An 18,572-nucleotide genomic window follows, 5' to 3' on the forward strand; every position below is an offset into this window, starting at 1 on the left:
CTCCCATCATTCTCCATGTGAAAACCAAAACGAGCCCTAAAATCCTTCTTTCTGAGTGTCTGCTGGGTTAGAGACACAGCGGACCCCGCTGTGTGCCCACAGAGCTCGAGGGGATGGAGATATCTCTATCAGGGATACGAAGGATGCTGGGGGGGGGGGGGGGGGCAGGGTGTGGATCCTGGAGGGCAGGAGGGTTATGGCCCTGTTGTGCTGCTCTCCATGGCCTTTGGCATCCAGAGAACTTTGGCCCGGTGATAGATTTTTATTTTCTTTCTTTTTTTAAAGCTCGAATAATTTGTGATCTTGCTGGATTTAAAGTGCAACATAGGTGGAGGGCTGGGCAGTGGTTTTTCATGAGGCTCTGGGAACTGTGGTGATAAAAATCATTTAGCTTTAATTTATAGATATTATTAAAAAAAATTAGAAAAAATCCCTTGCTCTTGATTTCTAATATAATAAGATTTATTTTTAATGTGACCACTGTGCCTTCCTCAGCACAGGGGACGTCTGTGTTTTATTGCCCCGGTGCTGCTGCTTTATGATGAAGGGCTGTTTATGGCTTCGAGCGGATTTAAATGATAGTTTTTTCAAACATTTGATGGGTTGCTGGAAGTCGTGGCACACGACCAGAGGCCAGGCCCCTCTTTAGTGTCCCAGAAAGTGAGCCGGGAAGGTGGTGGGGTTCAAGGAGAAGTGCTTGGCTCTGTCCCAGCGAGACACAGCAGAAACTGGGAATGTTTGATGGGGACGCCAAAGGAGCCTTCTCCTTGCTCCTGCCTTGTGCTGCTGTCCCCCTGCTGCTCTTCATGGGGTGAATGGGAAGGGGAGAGGCTTATAATAACCCATATGGGATGGTTTATGTTGCCTTTGCTTGCTCCATCAGGTTCTCCACACAAATGTGTCACTGGGAACATGCCAGCACCATCAGGACTGCAGAATGCACCTCCTTGCTAGCATGGCTGCTCAGGAGAGGATGTGTGCCCCATCCATCCATTGATCCACCCAAGGTCACCCCCTGCACCCCTCTCAGCACCCCCAGAATGGCTCTGCCTGTCCCCCATGGCATGCACCAACCCCATCAAAGGTCCCAAGGCCTCCTGCTGCCCTGGGGAAGGACTCTAAAGAAGGCTCCCACCACCTGACAGGGACAACCCAGCATCATCTCAAAGCCCACTGACTTCAGCTCCTCTCCTCCTGATCTCTCCCCGTTCCTGAAAAAAATGCCCCGATTAGGTCAACGCCACGGTGGAATGACCCCCCCTCACTGCCATGCTGTGTCCCATGGATCCGTGCTGACAAAGGAGCCGCTGGAAAGCCCAGGACTTCACCCCCCGCCTGCAGACACGGTTGGGAGCTGTAAGTGGAGATGCGCGGGGATTGAGGTGGCATTCGTGGAGTGAGGCCACCCTGTCCCGCGGGAGCTGCTGGCTCCCGAGCTGGGCTGGGAGGGGAGAGGATGAGGGGGGAAACCCAATACCCCTCTTGGCTCAGTCGTGGCTTAATTTAGAGCATGGGGGCTCTGCTGGAGTGTTTTTCCATTTAAAGCTGAACCTGGTTCCTTTTGTCATGTATGGGGCAAGGGCCCCACAGCTTGCAGGGCAGTAGCAGCTGCTGGCAATTTCCAACTTGGTTCCGCTTTGCCACGAGCTTCCTCCCCATTTCACCCACGGTGAAGGACAGAAATCTGTTTCCTCCTCGCACCTCTGTCCTGCTTTGGAGCCTCAGGGAGGGCATGAGCCACCCGCAGCCCCAGGCCACAGCTCTAAATTGGAGCTGTTACAGTGGGATCGGATTTGATCTGCTGGCTGATCCTTGGCCGAGCAGAGCTCAGGGTGGGGAGCGCTCAGCTGTGGTGATACTGTCTATATTTAACCCCACTAATGCAACTTAATTCACATTACGGCCAGTTTGGAAAGCTGTGCTCTTGCAATGCCTGCTCTTTGCAGGTAGACACCACTCAACAGCCCAAAAGGAAAACGATGACAATTCATTAAAGGTCATTTATTCCCAGTGGCTCAGCTGTACTTTTAAAATCGGATACATCCATCAGGCACTTTATGGCTGCGTCATGGAAGTGCTCTGCCCAGCTCCAGGGTAGCAGACAACCTTTGGCTCAGCCTAGGTGTTTGGAGGACTCATATTCTTAGCATACGTTAGGCAAAATCTGGCCAAATCCTACCAAGGAGCGTCTGTTGCCTCAAATACTCGCAGCAAAATTAACCTGACACTGTTCTTCACAGCTTAACTGTAGCCACTAGCCAGTGCCAGCACTGCTGAGCATTGTCACCACTATTAGCTACGAGAGACTGAAAAAAACTCTCAGCTTATCAAAAAGCAGCTGTGACATGACTTTGCACTGGATGACGGCTGTCCCAGTGAGGAAATGCTGGGTACTCACACCGGTTTTATCTAGCAAAGAAAGATATAACAATGGCTGGCTGCAAACTGAAGCCAGAGAAATTCAAATGAGAATGGAAGCACGGGATTTTAACAGGCTGGAAATTATCCATGGGGCCAAACTTCCAAAGAAAACAAGGGGCTGAGGAGGTTTCAGATCAAGCCCAGCCACATCCCCAAAAAAACAACAGAGCTCAAAAAGCATATCAGGCGTGCTGGGGAGGTTCTATGACAGAGGACCAGCGCTATGGGTTCTCACAGGCAGTGGGAAAAGTATTTTCATCAGTTTTGTTCTCAGAGGGATGGGTTGAGGTACACAGGGCTGCTGCAGCCAGCTGAACTAGGTTTGTTTCTTACATTCAGCAACAAAATGAAATGCACTGCAAGACAATCGTTCTCATACATTGAAAACTGGGAAGTTGCTGCAAGAGTCAGAATGGAGAGAATTCAAAGGCAGGTCTCTGTGGAAGTGGAGAGGGAATTTATTTCAAAACTAAGGTGAACACTGATTAGACTTGGACAACTTGGCCTGTGTTCAGATGCCCCCACTACTCTGTGACAGGAGGCAGATCACACATTTCCACGAGAAACAGTTACTTACAGGTATGCGCTCTCTAAAGAAACTTAGTGTCTTAGTTCCTTCTTTGTCAAGGTGTCCAGTGGTTCTCTCTGTGTGTTTGTGCAGGGGAAAAAAAAAAAAAAAAAAGAAAAAGAGACAGAGAAAATGCTTCTGTACGACCCCGAACAAGCATATGTTTAAAGAAATTAGTGTTGCAGCACTTGAGGTTTGCACCATGTGCTAGTGAGCCATATGTGTTCTGTAACATATAGCACTCCCCGTTTCTTAATCTGTTTCATGGGTTGATTCATAGCTGCTTTGCTAGAGAGTGGTACGATCGTCACTGCTTCAGCGCAGGACAGGTGGTGTATACGCTGACCGTGTATTAGAAAGGACAGCAGGTTGCCTCTCCCATACCTACGTGAAAATATTATTGATTCACACTTCTGTGTAAGCGAAATCAGAATCTCCAGCTCCAAGCTACCAGCCTGAATTTAGCAGCCACTGCGTAACAAAACCTCCTCAGCTCTGCCACAGCTCAGGCAGCTTTTCAAGGGGATCCGCTCACTACTGCTGGTCCTTAAAGTATCCATCAGAGGTGGGCGGGTTTCTTCTCTTTGGTCTGCTTGCTCTACCCCATGCGACGTAATCATCGGGATGGAGCTGAACAGCAACAAACCACAGCTCACTTGGGTGAGACTGTGTCTGTCTCTCGATCCAGGATTTACGATTCCTCAGGTTGGCAGGAAGAGAGAATGGTGGGTTGCAAGATGCCTTTTCCTCTGATGCTACCAGCAGGGAAAGAAGGAGGAATATGGCAGTGAACCATTTTGGTCCCACTTTTTGCAAGACACCTGATGGCTTTGCTGGGCTATAGGCCAGTGCCAAAGGAGCGGAGCAGGGCTCATAAGTACAGGGAGGGTTAACTCTCAGGTGCTGAGCTTACTCTAAGCTCCGTGACCTCCTCCATCAGCAACTCTGTGAACTGTTTGAAGAGACAGACAGGCCTGAACCTAAACAGGAAAAAAAGATGGGGATAACACCACCCTCACCAAATCTGGAGTAACTCCTGTTCTGCTCTCTTTTTCACTCCACCTTATCCCAGCGCAAGTGGTGTCAGGATGCAATCCCCGTGCCAGGGAAGGGAGCAGCGGTTTGCCTGTCCACAAACCCACTTTGTGCTGGTAGTGGCTGGGGTTAAAGTCTAACAAACTTCACACTCGCAAAAAGAGGCTGACAAAGCCAAGCAGAAAAGGAAGGGCTTTCAAGACTTTCAACTAAGAAACAAAGTGGCACTATACAAAAATGACTAGCTCTCTGCTTGCTTGTAATCCCCAAGGCTAGCTCTCTGCTGGCAGACTGCATGTCAATGCCTTATTAGCTTGCGCTTGATGTTCTCACCATGCTGCAAGAGAGGAGGACAGAGATGCAAGGGTTTTCAGCATCTCTGAAAGTCCCACCACTACTGCAGTGAGGATCTGCCTGCATTTTGTTAGCGTTTCTTCCTAGGGAGAACAAGACCTGCCTGACAGATGAATGCAGAGAACCACAAAGAGGGATTTCGTAACCTGGATGGTGAATTTCATATAGAACGAGCCAGATTTAAGGTAGATCTGACAGACAGCAGGGGTAATCTGCACAGTCTACCTTTTCAGTGGAAACTCCACTGAGTTGCAGAAAACTTTGCTGCCAATATGTTCGAGCAAAGAAACATTGGTTGGAATGGTGAGTGGAGCCCACCCAAAGTTCACTTGCAGCTATTCACAGGCCAGGCTAATCCTCCCCCTCCGCACTTAAGTACTACAGAAAGCCTGAGACAGACAGGTATCAGTGTGCTGATAAAAACAGAACTCTGCTTGTTCCTGGCATGGCTCTGGAAGAGGGCCGGCATAACTTCTGTATAGAAAATTCCTTCAAGAGCTCATAAAGGCAGCAGCATATTGAATATCAAACCCTCTTGAGGAAAACTGTTGAAACCAGGGAGGTTTTGCCCAAAATCACACTGCAGAATTGCAGCTTCCTAAATTGCACCAACGTACAGCATGTGCAATCTCAGAGCCAGCTGCTAACTCTTACAGACAGAATTTGCTGACATGCAAAACCTTCACTCTTTTTGTATTTGCCTCCATCTCTCAATCTCTTCTGGAAATGCTAAAGAAATGACATGATCTGAGGCTGCAGAACTACACTGCCAGTGCATTTCAATTCATGGGCACAAAGCCTGGGCTTTCTCCCTGCTTGGCAGCCCAAGGACTCTGAATATCTCGTTTAACTCTCCTCTTGTTTCTGCTGCTGAATGGCCTGTAAAAAGATATCCTTCACTTGATCCATTGTGTCTTGATACAGTTTAAAATCTTCCTCTTTCTTTCTCACAGTAGTCTCCAAAGCAGCCTTCAGCGCTTCGTTCTCATCCTGCTGGATCACAAGCCTACAAGGAAACAAAAGAAAACTTTCATGTGAGCTGTGAGGCTTCAAAGCAAATTAGAACAGTGCTTCAGCTCTCTGGAAGAAAATGCTGAAACACATGCTCTCTGGTAATTTTATGACAGGTGTAAGAAAGAGCAGACTTAACACTTGTTCCTTCTATCTTTGAGACAGAAAAGAGTATTAGATGACCAAAGTACTTTTCAGATCTCTTTTGTTAAAGATTATAATTTTATTTTCATTAACAAGCTTGCAATCAATGCATAAGGGAAGAAAAAGAAAAAAAAAAGGTGTCTTCCTTGCATCTACGTTGTGTTGCTTAATGTCTGCATTAGTTTAACATTTCTGGGTATCTGTATAATTATTAGGAAATTTCTCTAAGAATGACATAGACAAGCTCAGTCCAGAGGATCTGGGATTTCTACAGAGTTCACTAGGTTTTATCTTCTGAGAAGCAGATGCAGGTAACAACACTGCAAAAAGGACAGCAACAACTCTTAGCTATTGCGAGTAACACAGCATGGAGAAAGGGAAACCATACCTTGTGCGCAGCTCCTCGACCTGCGATTCTAGAGGCAACTTAGAAAGCTGGGCTACAGAGAGCTCCTGTCTATCACTCGCATTCACGGTGAGTCTTGAGTGACTCACAGGCTGGCCTGCAGATTTAATCACAAAATGGCATTTTAGTAAATCAAACACCAATTTTCACTTGGTAGCACACTGAGTAAATCTCAGCAAACAGTGAATAAACACTAAGGAATCTGTTAAGTTCTCTGTTTATCCATGAAAATTCTGTAAATATATAAGACAGACTTTTATTTATCCTCTTTTCAGCAAAATGAAAACATGATGAGTTTGCATTTCAGGGCTAAATGCAGTAATATGTGTGCCTTCCTATTTAGAGAAGAAAAAAATTAATCCAAAATATTTAAGTGGGCAAACTAATAGGAACAGTTGAAAAGGATTATTTTGATGTTTATCTTGTCGTTGTGTTTCACTTAAGATTATGACAGCTGTTGCTTCCTAAATGCCTGTGATAAAAATTGCATGTGGCACACACTGAAACAGCTTTTGTAAAGCACTTTGATCCTCAGCATAAACACAACACAGGTTAAATGCAGTAAAGCGCTTAAATGTGTACTTCAAACTAAGGTTCTAAATGAGGAATGCTTTCCTAAATAAAGGTCTACCCAAAACATGCAGCATTGCTCCTGTGATTTCAAAGGGACACAAAAACATTTCTCAGGGTTATAGAGAGAATACAATTCAAATTTACTGCTGGGATTGGAGAAGCAAAACACCTGTGACTGACCAGTGAACCCCTACAATGGAAGAAGGCTCAGAGAAGACAGGCAAGGATGACGGGCTCAGGAAGCTCAGAAAGGAATGTAGGAAGTGACCACAGCTTTTGTAGGGGATGCTGAACTCATCCCAACACCACGGAGACTGGAGGGTGATGTTTACAGCTGACTCCATTGAGTAAATGTAAATGGCCTTCCCTAATCCATAGAGCACCACCTACCTGAGCCAGCCAGACAAACGTGACTGGAGTGTATACGTGGTTCAGTCCAACACAGAGTATAAACAAAAAATCCACCAAAATGATCTTTAAAGAAAACAGCGGGCTTGAGCTGGCTTCAACCCCCATATTCCTTCCTGGCAACTGGGGACACCCAGCATTGTGACAGTGAACATCTAGGCTGGTAATGGGGGTCATATTTGTGTTGCGATTCAACTGTACATTGTAATTGCTGTATCGTGCTGAATTGTGATTTCAGTACGTTGCTGTATCACTTTTCCAAATTAAAGTCGCATGTAACATCAAACATCTTCAAGTAAGTAAATTTGGTATTAAAACACTAAATCCTCCTCATCTGGAACATCTAAAAGAACCAGGGCAGAAAGTATTGAACTCTGAGAAAAACATATGAGAAGAAAAGGCTATGTTGTATAACCAAGAAATGCTTTTGATCATGAGGTTGTCGTGTTTTACCAGGCTTGGGAGAACCTGTTGTTACTTACCTGTTCTCCTCTGGGGTTATTCTTTGCTAATTTTAAATTTGGGTAAGACAGAAAAAAACCAAAAACCTAAAAGCCTGAATAATTTTAAAACACAACTGGGCTGTTTCTAGCTATTCAGCATCATTATCTATTTCCCTTGAATTGAAGAGACTCGAAACATTAGATTAGCAATTAGATCAGCTCTCTCCAATTTTGCACTTTCAGAAAGAAAAGAAAATATTATGTTAATTAGCGGGTTCTCTAGTCTCTATTTTATATTCAAGCTTTTCATTCCTTCTTATTTCCCCAACTATATGGCATGAAAGCATTTTGATAACCTACATGCTCAGCTGAAGAGGTATATCACAGACTTGTAGACTTGTTTCTTGCACAAAATCCAGAGAGTCTGGGCACATCACAAGGGGCTGAGCTCTTTTCAAAGAAGGATGGTGAAATAGATTGTTACCTCCTCATCTTAACAGACTTAGAGCGGATTTCATCTTATTACTCTTACTGCCAATCCTTTTCTACATTTGCTTTTAGTTCTTATGCGGACGAGACTAATGAACTCAATATTTAGTAAGAAGGATCCTGTCACACCGCTAAGAACAGCCTGCTTCCTCTGGCTATGAAATGCCGATCTCCCAGAGGTGAGTTACCAAACTGTTACTACTGATCAAAATGGCTTAGGACCTGGAAAGTTTATCACCATATCTCTGAGGTTGCCAGGAAAGCTAAGTGGAGCACATGTATGATAACGGAACAGCACATCACTACATTGCACTACCAGGTTGTATGAAAGTCTGAGCACTCAAAAAATCCATTAAATTCTCCTCTAGAAGACAGCACCAAAATGCTCCCATACTATTGAAAGGCATGGAGTCAGTCAAAAGTGTACCATTGAGAGCTGCATTCCCAGAACTCTCACCTGGATACTACCTGTCCCTACAAATATCCTGATTTCTTCCTCTGAGAATCTGCAGAACCATATGAGTATTCCAAAGCCTCTCACCTTCAAACCCTCCCGGAAATCACAAAGGATATACCACAATACCATTTTTGTGAGGCCCAGCACTGCTCTCTTAACAAGATGAATGTCCTATATCCTAAAGGCCAATGGCTGCAGCACTTTGTTTCCAAGCACTAGGCTTCTATTAGGATCCGAGTCTTTTTGCACTACTTTTTCTGCTGTCAGGCTCTCAGTGAACACAGGTAAGACAGCTCTAAAAGTCTGTGCTCAAAGAAAAACACATGAGAATGAGTCAGTGTTGTGTGGGAGCCCTTTGTAAGGACACAACAGTTCTGTGCTAAGGAGTGGACCCACATTACAGAGGGGAGCAGGTGTGAAGCAATCATTCAGTCCTCATTCAGGATAAAGGCTCCTCTGAGTCCTGTTCCTGTATACCCAGTCTTCTCACCATGCTGGATGAGTGAACAGCAGTGCTCCCCTTGAGGTCCTGAGCACCGTGTAGATGTTATACCAGAGACCCTAGCTCTCCTGCACAAATCAAGATCACAGTGAACAACCACATGTGATTTCTTGCATCACAGTCCTGCTCCAGGGAGAACTGATTGTCTCTCTACAATGGGAAATGCAAAGAAATGCAATGCAGTTACAGTGGTGTTTCTTACCTCAGTCTGACCCATGCCTAAGAAGAAAGAAGACGCCGGTGCAGATGGAAAAGGAGGTGAATGCTTATACAGGCCATAGTGCTCAGTACAGATCAGCTCAAAGAAGCTGATGAGGTAGCATTAGTACACACCGTAGTGTCGGCTGGAGTAATGATGGAGAGCCATGCCATGCACCTGCTGAGCTGTAGGGCAGTCCCCCTACGGCCCAAGATCATGCGGTTCAGCATGGGGCAGGCCAAGAGCTTGTACAAGCTCTCTGATGAGGCTTATGATCTCTCTACTCACCCTAACTCAACCCGACACCATCCCAATATCTGCCAAATTGAAATTCCTATTCCTACTGTTCGAGTCCTGGCATTTAAAGTCTTTTTACTTTATGAAAATACACATAAAAAGGGAAACCACTGGAAAAGTTTCCATAAGAATATGTGCCATTTTATTAGTTTAGACACTTTACAGAATCAGAGTCCTTAAGCAATAAAAGGATCTGATCAAGGAAATAAAAATTTAACATCCACCATGAATTCTCCTCCTTTAACTATGCTAGTGAGGCTTTCATATTTATAGCAGGAGATTATCATGTTCATGGGATAATAAATTACACCAGATCTAATTACTTCATCACCAGCAATAGTTTTTCATAGACACTGACAGGCCTTAAATTGGGATGCGTCCTTTAATTCTGTTCTTAACCTTCAGATGAATCTGTCAGCCAGAAGTGCAAAGGGGAAACAGCAGTGGGCTTGGTGGCAAACCCAGAGCAGTGTCAAGTTTTTTTCTGTAGACTGTCATGCCATGAAAACAACATATTGCAAAAGTCCTGGTCCCACTTAAATCTGTGGCAAAATCCTCTTGAATTAAGCGGGGCCAGGATTTTATCTTCTGTACTGGTCCACTGGCCTGAGTAAATCCGAATTGCCATGTGTAAGGTCAATCATTTGTGTAGGCTTGACAGATCAAAGTCCAACTGTTGTTGCTGTCTACTAACCACAGAGGTAGAATGGGGGACATAGTTGTAGATAAGGACTCCACCTCACCTGTTTTGCTCCTCAGGGGAGGTTTCTGTGCACCTGTGTTCCTCCCTGGATCCATCTGCAGTTTTTCAAGCTGCTGTTCCAAAATGACACGTCGCCGCCTCTCTTCCTGAAGCCTTTTCTCAGCTTTCAAGACTTTATTGCTGCCTTCCTCCACCCTCATAGGCAAAAAAAAAAAAAAAAAGTTCAGCTTACTTATGTCATGACTATTAAGGATCAACGAGTCTCGATATTGAATCCTTCTTCATGCTGCATAGATCCCAACAGAGGGAAAAGGAGAATTTTCCGTGCATTCAAAGGCAGAAATCCCACTGCAATTGTTCCAGATGACATCCTCTAAATTTGCAAAACAGAATAAAATAATGAATACAGTTGCAAATAATGGGTTCATTAATGGAGGTTGCCTAGATCCCTAAACACTGGCTGCTTGTGTGAATTTACCACTCAGATGAGCAGGCAAGCTGCAGATTGCTGAGAAGAGATCTTTTATTAGAGGAATAATAAACTGCATTTTTTAAACACTCTGGAAAAACTTTCGAGGGAAAATAGTTTATAAAAACGCTGTCTAGCATTTAGCTGTTTTGCGTCAGTTATCTGAAAGTAAGAAAAGAAACTTGATGTTGCTTTTAATAAACTTGGCCATTAGACACTACCGCAGAAGAAAGTGAGTGGAAAAGAAACTGATGGTTCACTCTGCAGTACAGTATGGAAGAGGAAATTCCCTCTCTATTTACTCTGCACAATATCTTAGAAAATTAACAGCACAAATGTTATGTGTACCCACAGATGCAGCCAGCAGTGCATCTCATGTGGGGCAGTGCCTGATACCAAATGATTTAAAGTGAGAGAGAAACCTGAAATAACTCACTGCATTGTATAAGGCAGAGTAAAAGAATTTCCTTCTTGACCCCACAAGTGACAGCTATTACTTTCTGAATCAAGAGACCTGATTACTTATTTCCCTCCTAGCTGGCATAACTAAAGAAATATTACAACTATAATAAAATTAAATCACTGTCTTAAAAAATCTAGCTACAGGCAAGACTCTGACCTCCTGTGGTAGTGAATTCCTAGGCTGGTGACATGCTATGAGAAACATTTCGCTCAGTGGTTCTGAATTCGCTAAACTTGCATTTGACCAGGTTCCTCTGTTAAAATGAATAACTTAAACTAAAATGTTCCTCTAGCTCTCCCCCTTCCTCCAGCAGGGCCAATCCTACAATTCGTTTACAACCGAATCTTCTGACAGTATATACTGCTCTGCAGAAAGTGACTGTGAAACACAGCCCTAAATTCTGGCAGCTGCTGTAGAGAAATCCCACTCCTGTAACCATTCCCAGTGGTCTTCTCTTGACTTAAGCATTATATGTGTTACTTGAGCTTTGCTGACCCACACTCCAGCAGGGGAAGGGAAGAGGAGGAATGCCTGATTTTTTTTAACACATATTCATGTTGAAATATGACTGGATGCTCTATTATCCTGGGGTCTTCCAGGAGTTATTGCACACAATCCACAAAATTTACTTTACCTGCAGGAACTCTTGATAACTCATGGTAACTGCGGAGCTGCTGAATCATCAGTCTACGGTACATTTTACAAGCAGCTGTGCATTTCGTTGACTCCGTGTTCTTCATTATCCCATATTTCTGATGGCCCTATTTCAGCTACCACTCACACCTCCATCTTTATCTAATTGCATAGCTCTATTAAAGTCACTGGGCTTACAAACAGGAATAAGATTCTCCCAGTGTATTTTCCCAGGATTTAGCCCTTAAAAGCACCTCTACCACAGTTATAAAAAAAATTATTTTTCTCACTGCAATTAATTGTATGGGACAAAAGTTAGTCAAGTGAGAAATTATAACTATTGTAAAATAAAGCAAGCAAGCAAGCAAATAGTGCCTATTGTATTCAAAAGCACACAGACACAAGTATATCTTCCTAAAACTGGAATACAGGTTTGGGAATCAAATAATCAACATTCCTTAACAGGGAATAAAAGCAGTAGCTAAAAGGTGTCCAAAGATAAAAGACTTTGCTTTTCCTGCCCTCCTAAAACATAGTTAGCTTTTAACATCATCTTAAATAGAATTGAATAACAGAAGAAAAAAACCCCACTGCTATGCTCCAGTTAAACCAGAAGAAATTAATTTAGAAGAGGATATAGCAAAACTTAAAAGAATGTGAAAAGCTTTTGGAACAGAAGTCAGATTATAACTATAATTATAGTATTTGCTACTGCTGAATAATATTGCTGCCTAAATAACACCGCACATATATAAATATACGAATTCTAGTTTTATCTAGGTGCAGCAAACGTGAAGATGACACCATTTTTTCTGCCCTTTGTTCTAAAAGAAGAATAAAAAAAATGAATCATCAACTAGTCAGGGAAATTGAGCAGAAAAAAATTAAAAGCCCCTATTTAAGGAAAGGTTCACATTGGCAGCGTGTGATGGACTGTACTGCATGCTATAGACTCTCACATGTCTCAAGCACTCCTGAATCGCAGCATCCCACAAAGGACACTGGCAGAGCGAGCCACTACCTTTTCTGCAGCACAGTGACCAGTTCCAGGAGCCTGTCTTTTTCTACTTCAGCAGCCTGGCAGAGCGCCTTGTGCTCTGTGATCTGCGTCTGCAGCACTTTCAAATCCGGGCTGTCAGTGCCAGTAAGCCTAAAAGCAGCAGAAGCATAGAGAGTCCGTTTCCCATTTCACAAATGAAAGAAATGAAACAAAGACAAGATTTGAAAAACATATCAAAATACATTTGTCTGAGGACTAAGCCGGAATGCAGCGCCAGGCTCACTACCCCCCCCCAGCATCAGTCTCCATACTGCACTAAATGGCACTACCCCCCCCAGCATCAGTCTCCATACTGCACTAAATGGAATACAAGTATTTGGAAATAAAGCCACCGTGAGTTTAATTAGAAAGGTCTTTTCCTTTGCAAGGATGCTTTCCCTTCCCATCACCCCTGAAAACAAACTTCCACCTCTGATCAATTCGCTATCACCAACTCTCCTCCCATTGCTACTGCCAAAGTAAAAGAAGTCTATATGTGGGTTCTCTGAAGTGCTACGCTAAGCTATTAAACGGCATGGTATTGATTTTCTCGCACTGAAAGGCTTCAGGCAGCATTAGTATAATGGCCGCTCTTGTGCCTAATATGTGATGAAAGGAAGGGGCAGTTTTCCCATGGATCCCATTATTATTTACTTCATTACTTCTCTAACCTCTCTGCATAGCAGTATTCAGGAATATCTGCTTTAGAGCAAAAAGCAGGAGAAATCTTGACAGTTCGGGGTGAAAAGGGAAAAACAGGATTTATGGGGCATAAAACTAGCAATCATTAAAAAAATTAAGATAGCAAGATGTTAGAGCCTGTGTCAGAGCTCTTCGGCAGCATCAGGTAGAACGGATGGTGAAAGCAGCTGTTCATTACAGAAACAAGGCAGACAAGGATAAGGCTTGCCAGCAGCTTGCGGAGCAGTGCAGGAAACCTCCCTTGTTTATGATGATGTTTCTACACATACCTTCCAGGTGTGATGTTATTCCTGAGAAGGGAAGGCTTAGTAGCTGCCGACTCTACAAGTGTATGGCCCATCTTGGACACTGTGCTGAGAGGAAGAAAGCTTTGTTAAGCACTGAGTTCTGCAGAGGGCAGTCCTCCAAGAACTCCAGTCACTTTTCAACATCTGTTTTCATGCTGCCTTGTAGGGAAAAGACTCCCCGAGCCTCCTAAGTGGGCATCACACAGGCCCTGCATACACAACAGCTCAGCTTGCTCCCCAGTTCCCAAACATGCTGCAAAAACACCTTGTGTCTCCAACGTATGAAAACTACAACTCATTGTTTGATCTCTGTGCTTCTGGGGATACTTTGCTGGTAATCCAGACCGGCACTGTGAGGCTCTGTGTCAGAGAGTAGCCACACAGCAACTCAGGAGCAGGAATACCTCTCGACCCTGCCTGGCTCACACCGACCACGCAGCCACTGCTGCTGTGTTTCCTCACAGGCACTGCCTTGGACCCTCGCACACAGCGCTCTCATCTTACACCTTCACCCAAGGGTGAGAGACAAGCACATGTTACTGTGTCTGGCTGATGGGGTTTGCACATTGCATGCTTTCATAACCAAATGAACCCCTGTTCTACAAGATGTACAGCTTTTATTTCCAAATGCTTTTTTAAAATATACTTTATATAGTTTTCTGAACCCTTATGCTTTGCGGAGAGCCTCAGGAAGACCTGTCAGGCTTACTGTTGCAAGAGGAGGAGTTACCAGTAACACCAGAGTATCGCTTCCAGTCTGGGTGAGTTTTATGCATAATGATATGTGTGCTAGGGACATAAAATTCTAGTGTGTGTTTGTTTTCCGAATTTGAACGCAGCTGCCTTAAGGCAAGTCCCTGTAGACTTAGCCCATGTTTCCTTGTCTTCAGGGTGCAGCTAACAGAGGATAAAGCCTTAATATTGTGGAACAGGCAGAGCTGCCTTCTAGGCTGGGAGTGGTTAATCCTAAAATCCAGTTAAGGTTGATAATAACAGAAGCGTCCCAGTCCAAAAATGCAGATTTTTACTTCGACATCTCCAAGGGGCTTTAGTTCCTATTTATAGCATTTTTCATTTCATCTTTCCTGATAGGAAAAGACGATTCACTAAAGTAAAATGGAATAGAGAGTTCATCAGCATATTAAAGTTAATGGAACGAGTGAGCCCTGCTGACCAAGTTATTAACAGCTCCTGCCATTTTCAGACTCATTCATTGCCCACCTGACATGCCAGCTATTTTCATGACAGAGCTATGTTAGCCACATATACAAGCAATAATTTATGCACTACACTTAGTGGCTTCTACAAAGCCATTACCCAACCTCATTTTCCTGCTTGCCTTCCTGCTTACCATCAGCAGACATAAGTAAAAAAGTGGATAAACACAGATTTGCTCCAGGAGAGCACAACTTCTGCAGAGTTAGAAGTGGGAGAACAAAGTCGGTCATAAGGATGTAACAACAGAGATGTAGAAACTTTCAAATTAAGGCTATTTTAACTCTACCTTGAAAACACTGAGAACTTTTCTCAGATTTTGTACTTAGATTCAGGAATACAGTTGACAATTTTATAGCCAAATTCAGTGTCTAAAGTAATGTGGTAGGTGAGTTAAAATTACACAGAAGGAATCAGTTGCAACTTTATTTTGATGAAAATTTTCCTCCTTCCTCAGAAGACCAGTCTCAAATCCTCATTGTCAATTACACTATGAACTCTTTAGCAACAAAACCAGCATTTTAACAGGAAAGGATATAATTTCCTCTGGTGCTGTGGTCTCTTTACACAGCCAGAGCAACCAGAGTCACAACCATGTAAACAAAAATTAGATTTACTGCTGTATTAAGATTAGTGTAACTTATATGGTCCTCAGTGAGGCTTTAAAAAGGGTGTTTGTTAAGAACAAACAATGTGGCACGTTTTCAATGTTTTTGAGAGTAAACCCTACTCAAAGTGTATTTATTGATTTAAATAATGCACTGGTGATTTAGTGCTTACCTAAAATGGCATTTTGTATTAATTCGTCACCCTGCTTTCAGAAGTCTGCTCATTAGAAGCCCTGTTTCTCATAAGAAAGAATCACAGGCACTTAAGCTAACCACATAAACATTATCTGAGTGGAAGAAAAAGAATTAGCTGCACTACCATCATGCCAAATGTAGTAATGTCTGCAAGTCTGTATATCTTTATCTGTTCCAGGATGAAAGTCCAAGAGATAATGTGATTAGAGATTCCCATACACTGTAAACAAGCTGCCACAGCTGTTGGCGCACAGCATTTGTGGTTTGATACAATTAGCTGGGAAAACCGTGCTTCTGAATAACTCACAACAATTTTAAACATGGATATTGGGGTCTTCTTACCGAGCAGATCCAATCCTTCCAACCTGATTGCTGCCTGATGCCAGAGGCTTAAGCAGAGAAAAACCAGGATCTTCTGAGAGTTCAGAAGGTGGTGTATCAGCTCCTGAACTGTCTCCTTGATGGGCAGATTTATTCTGTTAATGTTGGAGCAGGTTATAAAACCAATTACACATTTCAAAGGAAAACAGCTGCATCAATGCTTAATCACCAGCTTATGATTTTTGCTACAAGCATGCAAGAACTTTTCATTTACAGGACCTCCTCAGAAACTTTTCTTTAGCTTCTATCCATTGGAGGATGAAAACAAAGCAAAAATCAATAAAAAGTGCAGATTCAGATGAAATCACAGGGTGCAGACAGTGTCGCTGGAGAACCCACAGTACAGCAGCACCATTATCACCACCAGCACAGTTGGTTTGTGTCCCTAACCTAAGTTTTATCTTGGGTTCAGTGCTCTAGCCCCCATTACTGAAGTATCTGACAGATTCACAATCTCAGCATAACCCTGTAGGGTTTTATGTCAATGGGAACTGGATGCCTAAATGCCCTTTAGCAAAACCTGACTGCAAATGTCAGACCACACAAGAAACCTTTGGCAAGTTAGTGGCTGCCTCTCAACTCCCATGCCTGTGTGCTGGCAGTAGTACCATCTTGCCTCTGTCAGTTGGCAACACGAGACCATGAAAGTTGAAAACATTTTTGACATAGTAGCCATAAGGGGCCAGCCTTCCAAATTCTTTCATCTGTACAATGAAATTTCCATATGCCTGAGGCCTATCAGACCTGTATCAATAGCTTGGAGATCTATGGAAGGTTTTGAAGCAGCTTGCAGTGGGAAATGAGAGTAACTTACTAAGGGTCCCATCACCCCCTAAAGGGATGTGGCTGATGTTGGCTTCACCTATGTTTCCTTGCATGCTTCTGTCAGCAGCCAAGGATGCTGAATACTGAGAAGTCCCCACTGCAGTGCAACCCTTGCTGTCTGTTATGTGACAGTCCTGACATAGAGGCACGTGCGGATGTGATTGATATTTCTGTTTTCTGCTGCTTAAACAGCTTGAAGTTATGTACAAACAGGAAAGAAGCTTAAGAGTTACAAGAGAGAATTCCTGCTTTATCATTGCATCGGGAGAGACTGTCAGTAGGACCGGTATTAAGTGTCACAACCTAGCAACCATCTCAGATAACAAGGGAGAAGGAAGTGGAAGAGCAGATCTAAAACAATTACAAAGTGTGCTCCTCTAGTTAATTTCTTCTGACTGCCTACCTGAAGTGTGAGTTGCCTAATCTCCTCTTCCAGCTCTTGAACCTTTGCTTCTCGTTCAGCCACCATCTGTCTGAGCTTCTCTATAAGGCAGTTTTGTTGCTGAACCTCACTGTTCAAGTGCTGCCCTAGCATCTGCTGGGACTCCTTGTTCTTCTCATCCTGCTGGCTCAAGTGCTTTAAGATCTCCTGCATTTGCTTCTGCTGGATCTGATAAAATAGAAACAATGAGTGAGATCTCCACTTTTGTACACAATGATTATTAAGACCCCCTGGATGTTTTCACCTTCCAAGACAAATACCCATTTAGGAATGCTAGGGCAAACCACTGCCCTGCCAAACCCATTCCCTGGTGTAAGCACACTGATGTCACTAGGGCTACTCCAAGAATTTGATCCAATGTTTAAAGCATGAGATCAACTTGCCTTGTTCTCAGCATTTTGCACTGAAAGGACTGCACAGTACATCTGCTTGCAATGCCCAGACACATGCAGCTGGGCAAGGACTCTGTCTCCACTGGTCCCTGCTTGTCATATCAAGATTTTAGTGACTTGGACGGTGCAAGTAGAAAAGACCTGAGCAACCGAGAGATTCAGTTTACTGGCAGCTTTGCTACTGAGTGTAGCAGAAAGGAGATCAAGAGAGTCTGGCCTTTGACAAAGGTGACTTTTTCATAAATTAGATAAAAGTAAAGATGTCAATGTGCTTTCTGTGGAGTTAGAACACGATCAAATTGTGTGACAGTGGTATTAAAAGATGAGGGTAGCATGAGATGACAGCTATGAGGCTGGCTGTTTTACCAGTGGGGTTTGGAGTTTTTCTCATGCTGACAAATCTAATTCCTGTTGGATAGTTTATTCTGCAGGCCAACAAACTACAAGCAAGGTGCTTCTTTGATGTAAGGGATAAAAGCAGGTTAACCATTCCTTCTCAAGTAAACTCGCATCTTTCTGTAATAATTTCAGTGAGAATGCTCAGACTTGGCAAAAGTAACAACTGTTATTTGGCTCCTCTGTAATCTGCTTAATCTTCTGGTCAGTACCCATATTCCCCGTGGCTGCCAAGAAAGGTGAATACCAGCTTAGTCATAAGTATATCTTAGCTAAAACCTATGAACAGAAGCAAGGAAATGGAAGTGATTTGAAACCTGTGAGAAGCTGGATCAGGAAACGCAGAACTAAGCCTTCTAAAGAAGTAGTATATTTTCTAATTTTTTTTAATGATTATTATTGTAATTGGGGAAGACCATTTAGAACCATGGCAGAACAAACTGATCCTGCAATCCCATGACAGCAGCCATTTATTTCAGTGTAACTGCATCTGGAGTCTCTGATAATACTCTTTG

General features: G+C 43.4%; 1 protein-coding gene across 1 annotated transcript in view; it reads right to left on the reverse strand.

The window, feature by feature from the left end:
- Positions 1–888: 888 nt before the first annotated feature.
- The window catches only part of CCDC13 (coiled-coil domain containing 13), a 36,169-nt gene continuing 18,485 nt past the window's right edge, over positions 889–18,572 (reverse strand). The window contains exons 11-17 of the mRNA XM_055806669.1: positions 17,231–17,437; positions 15,964–16,097; positions 13,586–13,669; positions 12,597–12,725; positions 10,051–10,205; positions 5,922–6,036; positions 889–5,384 (exon numbers count right to left, since the gene is read on the reverse strand). Coding sequence (XP_055662644.1) covers positions 5,225–5,384; positions 5,922–6,036; positions 10,051–10,205; positions 12,597–12,725; positions 13,586–13,669; positions 15,964–16,097; positions 17,231–17,437 — 984 coding nt within the window. The 3' untranslated portion in view covers positions 889–5,224. The remainder of the gene's footprint in view (positions 5,385–5,921; positions 6,037–10,050; positions 10,206–12,596; positions 12,726–13,585; positions 13,670–15,963; positions 16,098–17,230; positions 17,438–18,572) is intronic.

This window comes from Falco peregrinus, chromosome 5 (assembly GCF_023634155.1).
Source record: "Falco peregrinus isolate bFalPer1 chromosome 5, bFalPer1.pri, whole genome shotgun sequence".
NCBI classification, from domain to species: Eukaryota; Metazoa; Chordata; class Aves; order Falconiformes; family Falconidae; genus Falco; species Falco peregrinus.